Source organism: Xiphophorus couchianus, chromosome 23, assembly GCF_001444195.1.
Source record: "Xiphophorus couchianus chromosome 23, X_couchianus-1.0, whole genome shotgun sequence".
NCBI classification, from domain to species: Eukaryota; Metazoa; Chordata; class Actinopteri; order Cyprinodontiformes; family Poeciliidae; genus Xiphophorus; species Xiphophorus couchianus.
The window spans coordinates 278,747-291,865 of NC_040250.1; the positions used below are offsets into that span (position 1 = coordinate 278,747).

Consider the following 13,119-nt stretch of genomic DNA (forward strand, 5'->3'; position numbering starts at 1 on the left):
AGCCGAACCAGTTCATCCTGACTCATTCATGCTGAAAACAGGAAGGGGCGGGACCAGCCTGACGTCACACCTATTTGGAAACGGTATCATTGCATTCAGAAATAGAAGGGGGAGCTGTTGCATATAATAGTAGTCCTTTGTTTTTCTTTCTTTTTTTTTAAAGATCTTCATTGATTACGGTTGTTAAACAGTCACAACTAAGCTATTGTAGGTTATTTACTTTTATTTCTCCCTTATTTTAATGATCTCGAAACGACATGTTTTGATTCCGGAGCTGACTAATATCAGCTGCTCATGCCCAGTCATGTTCCTCCGGAGCGGTAGAGGGCGCTGCGGCTGCTCTTCGGGTTTCCGTGGCATTTCCTGCTAATCTGCGCGGAGCTCTGTGATGATGTTCTCGGTTCTGAAGGTGCGGGTCGGGGAGATTTTGCTCCCCGGAGATGAGTTCTGCTGTGGCCCCAAAGACACCCTCCCTTTGACGGACAGCGGGAAGTCAGAGCGGCTGGTGGCCGGGCCGGGGCTGCGGCGGAGCGGCGACCGTCTGCTGGTGAGCCGGAGCGGCGTGCTGAGACACAAGGAGCCCAATAAGTTCTGGATCGAGTCCCAACAGAGGAGGGTGAGGCCGGTCCGCTCCGAACCTACAGCCGAATTATTGTCCTGACTCATCAGAAGTACAGAAACTATTCGGGGTTATTCTGAGACTTTAACGTAAAGAAATAAATCATTTTGCAGTTAAAATCAGATAGAAATAAAACCGAGTTCTGATTGAAACTGAGCAATTTGGTCTCAGGTTGGCGTAGAATAGTCTTGAAGTGTATGTTTGTTTTTAAAGCAGAACAGGTTATTTCTTAACACTTATATGTTAAGTATAATTTACATGGTTATTATTATTCACCGAATTTAACTTGATCGTACATAATTACAAAAAGGTGAGGTGAAACATAAGAGCAAAGAATGATTTGTTTTGGAGAGAGGAAGTATTTTATTTTGAAGAATACTTAACAGGATCTAATTTTGATTTCGGTTGCTTGGCTACGAACAGCCTTTACCGTTATTCGTCTATTGTATTGTTCAATAAAAATCTGAACAGAAAATGTTCAGCAAATACATCTGAGCCTCCGTTATAACCGCCTTTAGCCTTTTCACGATTCAGAAGCTACAATCGGAAGCCAACTTCATTTTCGATCCAGAGTCAGTTCGGATCGCCGCCACAGCCAGAGGACCGGACTGACGTTTCCTTCTGTGCAGTCCGGTTCTGTTGAGGATCCTGCTGGTACCAACCACAGTGCGAAGCAGCATCAGTTTCTCCATGTTTTAGACCAAACATGAAAGGAAACTCGACCCATTCCTGTTAGCCACTGTACTAGCCTAGCATAACACCGCCACTTTCTGGACATAAAGTTATCACGTTTATACAAAATAAGTATCACTTATAAACATGATACTTGACAGGCTAAAAAAATCTCTCTGCTCTCAGAATTCTGTTATTTTTTTATACAGTTTCTTTATTTATAATTAATTATTTTTATTTAATTGTAGCATTTACTCAATTTAATTTTTTTTAATGAATTTTTAAAATAATTAAAAAAAAAGTTTTAGTTTCATTTTTACTGTTAAAATGTATCATTTTTAAATATATTGTGCCTTAATCATTTCATTTTTATTGTCTTTAATGTCAGTAAAATTTTGCATCTTTAATAAAAAAATTTTTGATACTTTCATTTCAATTTGAATCTTTTTTTTTTACTGTCTTGAGCATCATATTTTTCTCAGAAGGTCTGGGGATGACCTTTGACCCCACCCAGGTTGATGGACATGGCTGTCTTACCAAGCTGGCATTGTGTGAACTCACCCTGTGGAACAGAACGAGTCCTTACTCACTCTGTCCCCGTCCTGTCCTCAGTATGTCCCCGTCCTGTCCTCACTCTGTCCCCGTCCTGTCCTCAGTATGTCCCCGTTCTGTCCTCAGTATGTCCCCATCCTGTCCTCAGTATGTCCCCGTTCTGTCCTCAGTATGTCCCCGTCCTGTCCTCAGTATGTCCCCGTTCTGTCCTCAGTATGTCCCCGTTCTGTCCTCAGTATGTCCCCGTTCTGTCCTCAGTATGTCCCCGTCCTGTCCTCACTCTGTCCCCGTTCTGTCCTCAGTATGTCCCCGTCCTGTCCTCAGTATGTCCCCGTCCTGTCCTCAGTATGTCCCCGTTCTGTCCTCAGTATGTCCCCGTTCTGTCCTCAGTATGTCCCCGTTCTGTCCTCAGTATGTCCCCGTCCTGTCCTCACTCTGTCCCCGTTCTGTCCTCAGTATGTCCCCGTCCTGTCCTCAGTATGTCCCCGTCCTGTCCTCAGTATGTCCCCGTTCTGTCCTCAGTATGTCCCCGTTCTGTCCTCAGTATGTCCCCGTCCTGTCCTCACTCTGTCCCCGTTCTGTCCTCAGTATGTCCCCGTTCTGTCCTCAGTATGTCCCCGTTCTGTCCTCAGTATGTCCCCGTCCTGTCCTCAGTATGTCCCCGTCCTGTCCTCAGTATGTCCCCGTCCTGTCCTCAGTATGTCCCCGTCCTGTCCTCACTCTGTCCCCGTCCTGTCCTCACTCTGTCCCCGTTCTGTCCTCAGTATGTCCCCGTCCTGTCCTCACTCTGTCCCCGTTCTGTCCTCAGTATGTCCCCGTCCTGTCCTCAGTATGTCCCCGTTCTGTCCTCAGTATGTCCCCGTCCTGTCCTCAGTATGTCCCCGTCCTGTCCTCACTCTGTCCCCGTCCTGTCCTCACTCTGTCCCCGTCCTGTCCTCAGTATGTCCCAGCCAAAGGAGAGACGGTGATCGGCATCGTCACGGTGAAGTCCGGCGATGTTTTCAAGGTGGACATAGGTGGAAGTGAGGCGGCGTCTCTGTCCTACCTGGCCTTTGAGGGCGCCACCAAGCGGAACCGACCCAACATCCAGGTGAGACGTCCAGGTCAAAGGTCGTAGGTTCTGGGAGTTTTCCTCTGCTGGTGGTTTCTAACTGTTGCTACAGGAACAAACAGAGCCGGATCCGTTACGCTGGACTGAACGTCCCTCTCTCTCCCCTGCTAGGTGGGCGATCTGCTGTTGGCCCAGTTGGTTGTGGCCAATAAGGACATGGAACCGGAGCTGGTCTGCATTGACGGGTCGGGCCGGGCCAACGGGATGGGCGTGTTCGGAACCGGAGGGCTGCTCATCAAGGTGTCTCTGGGCCTGGTCCGAAGGTAACTCACCTGAGCAGCCGGCCCGGTTCTGACGAGTCACTCAGCAGTCTTAAGAAGCTGTGCGTTCTGGTTCTGGTCCCGCTGACTCGTGCTCTGCTCTCTGCAGGCTCCTGGCGCCCCGCAGCGACCTCCGGGCCGACCTGGAGCAGCTGTTCCCCTGCGAGCTGGCGGTGGGGATGAACGGCCGGGTCTGGGTCCGGGCCGGCGCCGTCCAGCAGACTCTGGTTCTGGCCAACCTGCTGCAGAGCTGCGACGCCATGACGGCGCCGCAGCGTCAGCAGCTGTTCCGGCGCCTCCAGCAGGGGGCGTTCTGATTGACTCAGAGCGGCAGCCAATCACAGCCCTGCTGGGCCACTTACTGGTTCTGAAAGGTTTTGTTCAGATCGGGTTCTTTGATCACAGGAAGAGCTGACCCGCATCATGTTTGGATCAGAACCATGTGACTCGTCTCCATGGCGACAGAGAAAAATACCTGCAGCTAAAGTTCTGGACCCAGTTCGGATCTGAGCCGGTCACATAACCTGGTTCTGGTCACATGACCCGTTACCACGGAGACCAGCAGCTGTAAGAACCCAGGCTGGTTTGTTTTTAAATTGGTGAATATTTCTAATAAATAGATTTATTTTTATCTGTAAACTTCAGTGGTTCAGTTCTCGACGCTAACGGATCAAATTAATAATGAAAATGAGCTGCAGTGAAGATGTTGACCCGGTTCTGGAAACCGCTCAGAACCAGACCCAACTGTACCAGCAGGGGAAACGGGTCCAGTTCCGGACCAACAGAACCTGTACCAAAACTGACATAATTAAAAATAAAAATCAGAAATTTATAAAAACCCAAATTAATAAATCAATGCATATTAATGCACCAATTATTTCTATATTTCTCCTTTTTTATCAGTTTTGGAAACAGAAAATGGATAAAGCATCAAAATAAAGACTTATGGGAAGAAAATAGAGACAAATCTGAGTAAAAGCAAAAATTAAAATGTTAATAGCAAAACTTATATTTACCAAGTTTCCTGGAACTAAAAAAACCCCAGTAATTTATAAAACGAGTTAAAGTTCCTCTTTGGAATTGGTGCATTTTAAGTGGATTTATTAACTGCTTTTGTTTTTAATTATGTCAGTTTTGGTTTTCCATATCTAGCGCTAAACCAACCAATAAGCAAAAGGTGACGCCCTTAAACCCCGCCCCTCATTTGCATAATGAGGCATAAATGCATAAGGTAACAGGAGACAGAAAAATGTTAACAGAAGACATGGAAAAAAAACTGTAAAAAATAATTCTTATATTGTGTATTTAAATATTAGTTATTGAACTAACCTGAAAAAATACATTCCTTTTAATCCTTTTAAAAATAATATTAAATATTGTTTGTTATTCAGGCTGTTCATATATTTCATCGGTTCCGAGCCTCCGTACCCAGAACCAGTCCAGTTGCTGTGACTGTCGCCCCCTGCTGGTCTCTGCTGAGGAATGAGAAACGCTCAGGACTCACTTTGATTTTTTAATCAACATTCTGGTTCTGACCCAGTTTAAGGCACATTACAGGTGATTGTTCCACACAGTTTGGTCTGCAGACAGGAAGGAGAAGCAGAGACACATTCACACTGATCGATTGGACGACCCGGTCCGGTCCACATGATCGATAAGCTCTTTGGTACCAACAGCTGCAGGAAGGAGCCTCATTCTAAATCAATCAATAATCATCAGATCTGCTAATCACACACTGAAAAAATGGACCCAGTTCTGGTCCAGATGAGATCTGACCATCTATCACACATCCGCCTGGAGTTTGGACCGGGTTCTGAATATAATCTGAGTTATTCTAATAAAAACCGGAACCAGATCCAATTTGAGAGGCGAGGTCCGGTCAGGTTTGGTCCGGTCCAGTCACAGTTTCCAGGTTCTCCCAGAACGTTTGGTCCAAATGAAACCAGGTCTGGTTCTGTTTGGTTCCAGAGCGAAGAGCAGAGCCCGGTGACAACCTCCAGAACTCGGTTCTTTGGTACCCGCTTCAGGTTCTGGTTCGGCTGGTTCTGAACCAGAACTTTCAGCCTCTCGTCACCAAGCAGAACCTCCTGGGTCCAACAGAACTGTTCTGTCAGAGAAGCTGACCAATCAGATTGTCAGCTTTTAGCCCCGCCCTAGAATAATCCAATCAGAAAGGAGCTGGATCACTGAGCTCTCATCTGATTGGATGAAAAGCTAACAACATAACCAGAACCCTCCCCCCCCCCCATGTCAGATTTTCAAAATAAGAGCCTTTTTAACGATGTGCTGCAGCAGCGTTTGATTGGCTCCAGTCGACCAATCAGAAGATTTCTCAAGGCAGAAAAAAAAAATAACATTCAGTCTGTTTGTGCAACAACGAGATGAGTACAGCAGGCCCAGTCCAACAGAACCAGAACCACAATTTAAAGCTTCAAGTGTCAGAGGCGGCGCATGGGCCCGGTTCCAGTCCCAGCTCCCGGTCCGGTTCCGGCCCACTCAGGGCTTCCCCACGTCCACTGTGATCTTGGTGAACAGGTCCAGCTTCTCCACCCGGACCAGGCTGTAGGTCAGAGAGTTGATCCCGTCTTTGTGCATCGTCTCGCGGGTGTGGGCGATCCGGTCGAACCTGCAACCGGAACCAGCAGAACCGTGAGCACAGAATCGCAGAAAGGCCAGTTCCCAGAGAACCAGAACCAGCAGGGGGCGCTACCTTTGCGGGTTGGGCTCGTTCTTCTTGTCCCGGTTGTGTCGGATCATGCGGCACTTCCCCACCTCTCCGCTGGCTCTGGAGATGCTCATCCCTTTGGAGGCCAGCCTGGAAGCAGAACCGGTAGCGCTGTGGTACCAGAGTAGAGTCTGGTTCTCTACTCTGGTACCACAGCGCCTCAGGTGAGCCTACCTGTTGTAGATGTCATCATCCTCGCCGCCCCAGCCCCAGTAGTTGTTGGGGAAGCCGTTGATCTTCAGGTACTGCTCTTTGCTCATTGACGAAACGCCCCCAAAGTACTGATTGTAGGGCAACCTGCAGGAGAATGGAGGTCAGAGGGCGCGGCGACACCTGGAGCTAACCTACACCAGCATCTGCCCAGAACCAGACTGAAGCAGCTTATTGTTTCTGAGATCCCTTAATGAAGAGATGCTTCACTCCGAGCCAAAACTCCAGCATGCTGAGCGGCTGCGGTTCTGTCCGACTCGCTCTGTTTCTAACAGCAGGAAACCCGCCCTACTCCACAGCTCAGCCGGTGACAAGAAACAGGTAAGGGGTGGTTACCATGGTGACAGAGATAACTACAATGACTACAGATCAGTAGAGCAGACGCAATCGCTCTCTAACCGGAATCTGCAGCTGTGTGTGCGTGTGTGTGGACTGTAGTAAACAGGAAACAGGAAGTTAAAGCCTGGACACATGGTGTTGACTCAGGGACCATCTCTTCCTCTGTGGCGTCTCTGTCAGCACTTCCTGTTCCTCCTGACAGCCGCTGACCTCCAGTCATTCTGGTCTGGACGGTTCCCAGGTTGTGATCACAGTTCATTTTCTGAACGACAGCAGATCAACAGAACCTCTGACGGTCCAGAAGAACTCTGTCCAGACCCGGAAACACCCTGAGCCAGACTGGAGAACCAGACTGGAGAACCAGAGGAGACTGGACCTCTGCAGGAAGTGGAGTCTTCTCCAGAACTCACTTCAGTTCATGTTACAACTGAATCAGTTCACACATCTAAAGATTCTCAGCGAGAACTAGTTCATATCCTCATTGGTTCTGATCCAGATCATCTGTTTGACTCTTTGCTGCTTCCAGCCCAACATCACAGGATGTTCACCACAGGGAGGCCAGGCTGCTTACTGCCCCCTGCAGGCCACGCTCTGGACTGCAGACTCTGCTCTGATGGGAGGTCCTCACTGTTGGTTAGGTACAGTAACCACTAATTCGCTAAACAATCTTAGCTATGATAACACTACACATTTAAAAAATTAGCTATGCTAATGCTAACCATTGAGTCGACTGTCTGTTCTCCTTCCTGGTCTGAGATTCGCTAACAGTAAAATCCTCTGATTCTGCTGCATTTTATCACTTTAAAGTTTCAAGAACAGGATGAGACATAAAGTTCATCCAACTCATGAAGATGAGGAAAATTTTAAGACAATAATTGGTTTAAAAGGCTCAAAAATGGCAGACATCTTTAAAAATGGCGGTATGAAAAACGTCCAACCTGAGGGGTTAGAATGCTAATGCTAATGGTTGAGTCCACTAACAGATCTGAACGGCTGTGAAGGTCCAGAACCGGAGCAGGTCGACGACCCGATTACAACCAGTAGCAGCGCTCACCTGAAGCCGAACTTGTCCATGGACACAGACAGGTGTCTGGGCTGGCTGAAGCACCTGTAGGTGTTGCGGTCGTCCATGGGGATCAGGTCCACATCGCTGAAGACGAAGCAGTCGTAGTCGTACTCCTTCAGAGCCTCCATGTAGCCCACGTTCAGCAGCTTGGCCCGGTTGAAGACCTCGTCTCCGTCCTGACACACACACACACACGCCCACACACACCCACACACACAGGTCAGGAGAGGTGCTACCACACAGCAGAACGGACAGAACTGGACTGGTTCCACTGGGTTCTGGTCAGGTCACGACTGGTTTAGCTGGATTTGCCAGTCGATCTCAAAGGTTCTGCAGAACCTTCGGACCGGGCCAGCCGACCCGGATCAGAACTGGGCCAAATATGTGAGACCAGTCAGTCATATTTATCCCCAAAGCACAAAGGCCGGAATCTGCAGCCAGAACCGGGTTTCCTGATCCAACTGGACCTCGTCTTTATGTTAGCAGGAAGCTAACCTAGCCTAGCAACCTGGTGCCTTCATCCTGACCAAGAGCCTGCTGGGAAACGAATCAGAACCGGGTCTTCGTTCACTGCTCTGGTTTCCTAGTTGTCAAAGAATAGATTTGAAAGTTCTGCTGTTGGCCCATAAAGCTCTAAATAAGCCAAAAGTTCTATGCAGATTCATGTCGGGTCTGCTGCTGACCCAGTGTTCCCAGAATCAGAAGAAACCAAGATGAAGCAGCGTTTAGTGTTTAACTTCCTGAGATCTTCAGCAAACTGCCTGACGTCCGGTGATGTTCAGAACCTTCTGGTTTGTTTTGGGTCAAAGGTTCCAACTGATGAAGACTTTAAATCTGTTTAAACACTTTTTTTCCTTCAAGTGTTTGACATCCAAAGCTGTCCGTTTTTTAAAGTTACCGTATTTTCCGCACTATAAGTTGCACCTAAAAACCTTCAGTTTTCTCAAAAGCCAACAGTGAGCCTTATAACCCGCTGCGCCTTATATATGGACCAATATTGAGCTACAGCAGGTCTCGCAACTACGGTAAGCAGCCGCCGACTTCATTTTCCCCCATAGAAGAAGAAGCATGCTGGGTTTTGTGTAAAGACCCCAAAATGGCTCCTATTAAGAGACGCAGAGTTTAAGCTGAAGGCGATCAGTGACGCAGTAGAACACGGGAACAGAGCAGCAGCCAGAGAATTTAACATGAACCAATCAAAGGTCCAGAAGTGGAGGAAGCAACAGCTGTTCATTTTGGGAATGAAGAGAGTTGTCAGAACGCTGGTTTGTAATCTATTAATAAAGTTTGACTGACCTATCTGACTGTTTTGTTGACATTCTCTTTAGCGCAGCTCCATCTAATGGATGCATAACGTAACCCAGCCTCTACTGTAGCGCCTATTCTATGCGCCTTATAATGCGGTGCGCCTTATATATGAAAAAAGTTTTAAAATAGGCCATTCATTGAAGGTGCGCCTTATAATGCGGAAAATACGGTAATTTATTTTTTCTGATGCATTCTGAATTAACCTGCCACTCCCACAGAGGCCCCGCCCCCAAACGGTTACACCCCACAGCACATGCAACGCTTGTTAGCAATGTTTCATCAATATGTCCACCTGAAGGATTTATTTCCGTTTGACTGGGGGGCGTGTCTTTGTGAGGGCGTGTCCCTGGGAGGGGCGTGTCCTTGTGGGGGGCATGTCCTTGTGAGGGCGTGTCTGTGCGAGGAGTCTTGTTTTCGTCCAGCTGGCTGGGACGAGTGAAGGGAAATTGGTTCTGTATGTTCTTTACATGTTCCTGGTGGCAGCCCAGGTTCTGACCGGGTTCTACATGTTGAGCTACTGATGCTTTTGATCCCGTCAATTAACTGGGTTACCGTGGCAACCCCTCAGCTGTGTCATGCAGTAACATGTTTATAAAGCCTTCAGACTGAACTGAGCTAAAACATTTAAAAACATCAACTTCCTGTGATGTCACATGACCACTTCCTGTTAGCAGATGAAAAAGGGTTAGTACAAAGCTCCCACTGTCTCACCTGGACAGGTAACCCGTCAGACCTGAACCTGTTCAGTTTGTTGTTTACCTGTCAGGTGAGTTCAGGTGGCAGAAACAGAAACAGGCAGCAGACAGAAACCAGAGAAGAAGAAGAAAGCTGAATTACCGTAGCGACCACTTAGCAACACCCGCTGCTATTGGCCAAGACCAAGAGGAGGCGGGTCTCAGCAGCTCCACAACCACAGCCATTGGTCAGAAAGGCCTGACATGCAAAGAGAGGGGAGGGGCAGGTGAAGGGGGAGGAGCTAAAACTGAGGAGGGCGAAGGAGAGGAAGCAGCAGAAGAAGAACACAGTGAGTCAAAGCAGCAGCAGAGTGAACACCTGGTTACCATGGTTACTGTTTCATTTCTGCTTCAGACTGAGTGAACACGATGCATGCAGAGTCCTGAGCTCCACTGAGCTGCTGAATAACCTAGATCACCTGTGGACAAGCCCCGCCCACAGATCACCTGTGAACTATGGAACAGGTAAACGAGCTCTGCTTGTTCACCTGGAGGAAAACATGCAGCTCAGAGCCCTCAGCTCCCTGAACGCTCCAGGTAGGTGATGTCACCGTTACCTGCATACAAGCCCCGCCCCTGCGCTGCTGTGTGTGGATTCCTCTGAAAACACCACTGACTGATTTTACCAGGCTGATACATTTTCACCTCTCTGCAGGTAAATCCAGGTTTAATCCAGTCAGAGGTTCTGTATGGTTCTGTTTGGATCAGTGTGGTTTTGTTGGACCCACCTGGTTAATGACGTAGACTCCGTAGTCGAGCTGCTGCCTCTGCAGAACCGGGTGAAGGTAGTAGAGCCAGAACTTGAGGTGTTCGTCTCGCTTACGGAACGGGATGATGACGGCGACCTTCTGCAGCGCCACGCAGTCCTTGGGTCGGAACCGGCCGCCGGGAAGGATGTTGGGGTTGTCCCTCTTGATCTGCTCCAGGCTAACTGGGATGTTGAACTCCACCCTGAGGGGGCCCACTGGGGGCAGAGACACAGCATCAACACACTGCAGCTGCTCGACCTCTGACCCCCTGCCGGGAGGAGACGCAGCAGGAAGCTGCAGCTGAGATCACAGCAGAACCCGGCAGATACGTTTAGGTTCTGGATTTAACTCAGAGCTGAAACTGAAGCTGTGATGTTTCAGACACATTTACATCCAGAAATAACTCTAAGTTCCCACGCTGTCTGAGACTCTGAAGGCAACACTGTTAACTCTGATTAAATGCTGACGCTCAATAGACCAATAGATCAATAGACCTGGTTTCAGTGTTTGTTATTCTCCATCTTCAGCTCGGTTCTGTAGAACTGATGATGATTAATGACCAACATGATCTCAGATGTTTCCGTCCCAAACGGACCAGTAGAACCGGCTCTGGTACCAGAATCCGGCCCAGCTCAGTCCATATCTGTTAAAATAACACTGAGGATCTCTAGCAGAGCAGCCAGCTCTGCAGAGTTCTTAATAATAATAATGTAGAGACACAATGTGCTGGACTTTACAAGACTCAGATTATTAATAGATAATTTGACAGATTAAATGTTACAATTTGTAAACGACTTTGATTCAAAAATAAACCTTCCCAAACATGTTGGCCTCCCATCTCCAACAAATCCTCCATTTTGTTGCATAATATCATTTGAGCTTAGACTAACGCTCCTTTAGCCGACAGGTTCCACAAAGCTCCAGGTTTCTCCCGGTTTCCATGGCAACCCAGCCACGTGACTGAAGCTCCAGCATAACTTCAGGAAGCTATGACATCATCAGCCTCTTCAGGCTCTTTACTGGAACCTGGGAGAACTCCATCTGGACCAATCACCTGAGCCACACCGTTGTCTAGGAGACGGAACCGCCCCCAGCTCACCTGGGAGAGTTTCTCCTGGAGATCACATGACCTCTGGTGACCTCTAGTGACCTCCTCACACCAGGTAGAACAGTGAGTCCACTTCCACCTGAACCACACACACAGAACCAGAACCTGCTTTGGGTTCTGGTTCTGGTTCCACTACGGGTCTGAACTTCACCAGTTCAGAACCTGGAGGCGGATCTCTGAGGCTCCTCAGATGATTATTGATCATATAACATCATCCAAGTGGATGTTATTGATACACATGGATGGATCCACGACCCGACCCGTACCAGAACCAGAAACAGTTTTGATGCGTCTCAGAACATTCGGTTCGGACTCGGACTTGTTGGATCATTTGTCATCCTGACAGCAATAGCAAACTTTTGGTACCAAACCATGTGGACCGGAATCATCTGATACTATCCAGATGGTTCCGGTCCAGATGGGCTTCTAAACCCTGGCCGAACCGGACTCACCCAGCAGAGGGGATGTTTCTGGACATTTCTCCAGCGGTTTCATCGGTTCCTCTGTCGTGTTCTGACCCCGTTCGGTCGGCTGCCGCTCCACCTCCTGCCCCCTCCGGGTCGCGGTCTCTTTCGGTTCGGTTCCGGAGCTGCTGGCCGGGACCAAGCCGTGTCTGAGCCGGGTCAGATTGGAGTGGGACTGCTGGTTCTGGACGAAAGAGAACCGGATGTCCAGGGTTCGGACGTAGAAGAAGAAGGTGACGGAGATGTGGAGGAAGCAGAGCAGAACCACCAATTTGCAGGTTCGGTGGATCAGGCTGAAATCTGTGGCCATCTTGACGGGTCGGTTCCGGGTCCAGAAAGGGTTCTGCTTCGCCGCTATCTGCTCTCACATTCCATCTTCCTCTATCTGGGACACAACTCCAGGTATTTCAGCAGAGTTGGGACAGAAACCCAGGAAGAACCCAGAACCAGAACTCGAGCAGAAAGTCGATGAAATTTTGCAGCCCAGCTAGCTGTTAGCTTTCTGCTGTTCGTGTCCAAAGGTCGGAAAAACGGTTCAGAAACCGCCAGGCTTCGGTCCAAAGTTCCGTTGAAAACCTCTGGGACACCAACAATCTGAGAGAGCCAGAAACGGTACCGAGTTCCGCTCCGAACTCGGTCCAAAACGCTGAGAGTGGATAGGAACAACCGAGATAAACTTTACTGGAGTCTGTGTGACGACTCCAAGGATCCGAATGACGAAATCATGCTTCACACTTCCGGTCTGCTTTTCAAAATAAAAATTGGACCAAAGGAAAGGACAGAAAAGTCAAATGTTCAACAGATGAACAATCGCTGCAAAGACTTTAACCAAACGTTATCAAAAGATTCAATAAAACTCCAAAGTTGTGTTTCTGTACAAAAAAACCACCAAAGGAAATCCACCATAAATAATTCAAACTAAATAATAAGACAAAGTGGGCTAAATTAAAACCAAAGATGAAACCAGGTCAAAGTTTCTATCTGCTGTTGTTCTAAATACAAAAGATGAACAGAAAAACACTAAATGTTTTTTATTACAGAAAAGCTTGATCATCCTCTTCATTTATGTCTTCAGTCAGAAGCGTTTCCAGTTTGGCTGTAACACAGGCCTCTACAGGAGATCCTTTCAACCAGCAGCATTTAGAAAAAGCGTTGGGATTAAATTGAACTGAATAATGTTTTGAAAAGAATCAGAAACCACT

General features: G+C 48.1%; 2 protein-coding genes across 3 annotated transcripts; one reads left to right on the top strand and one right to left on the bottom strand.

The window, feature by feature from the left end:
- The first annotated feature begins 165 nt into the window (after nt 1-165).
- exosc3 (exosome component 3) lies at nt 166-4,518 on the top strand. 2 transcript variants are annotated; one of them, XM_028009647.1, is made up of 4 exons: nt 166-547; nt 2,784-2,933; nt 3,066-3,217; nt 3,324-4,518. In XM_028009647.1, exons 1-4 carry the CDS (start codon nt 389-391, stop codon nt 3,529-3,531), a joined length of 669 nt encoding a protein of 222 aa, XP_027865448.1. In that variant the 5' UTR covers nt 166-388; the 3' UTR covers nt 3,532-4,518. The 2 variants fall into 2 exon arrangements, with proteins under 2 accessions (XP_027865448.1, XP_027865447.1); XM_028009646.1 differs by having other exon boundaries at nt 301-616.
- A 196-nt stretch (nt 4,519-4,714) lies between these two features.
- Nucleotides 4,715-12,651, bottom strand: b4galt1l (DP-Gal:betaGlcNAc beta 1,4- galactosyltransferase, polypeptide 1, like). The gene is made up of 6 exons (XM_028009637.1): nt 11,906-12,651; nt 10,325-10,560; nt 7,543-7,730; nt 6,114-6,236; nt 5,925-6,029; nt 4,715-5,840 (listed from the first exon to the last, which is right to left on the bottom strand). The coding sequence occupies exons 1-6, from the start codon at nt 12,225-12,227 to the stop codon at nt 5,711-5,713; spliced, it is 1,104 nt and encodes a 367-aa protein (XP_027865438.1). The 5' UTR covers nt 12,228-12,651; the 3' UTR covers nt 4,715-5,710.
- Nucleotides 12,652-13,119: the final 468 nt, after the last annotated feature.

Coding starts and splice junctions, on each gene's coding strand:
- exosc3 (XM_028009646.1), top strand. CDS start 389: ATGATGTTCTCGGTTCTGAAGGTGCGGGTCGGGGAGATTTTGCTCCCC. Junction 2,934..3,065: donor GGAACCGACCCAACATCCAG/GTGAGACGTCCA, acceptor CTCCCCTGCTAG/GTGGGCGATCTGCTGTTGGC. Junction 3,218..3,323: donor TCTCTGGGCCTGGTCCGAAG/GTAACTCACCTG, acceptor TGCTCTCTGCAG/GCTCCTGGCGCCCCGCAGCG.
- b4galt1l (XM_028009637.1), bottom strand. CDS start 12,227: ATGGCCACAGATTTCAGCCTGATCCACCGAACCTGCAAATTGGTGGTT. Junction 10,561..11,905: donor AGAAACATCCCCTCTGCTGG/GTGAGTCCGGTT, acceptor CTCTGCCCCCAG/TGGGCCCCCTCAGGGTGGAG. Junction 6,030..6,113: donor GATGATGACATCTACAACAG/GTAGGCTCACCT, acceptor TTCTGCTTCCAG/GCTGGCCTCCAAAGGGATGA.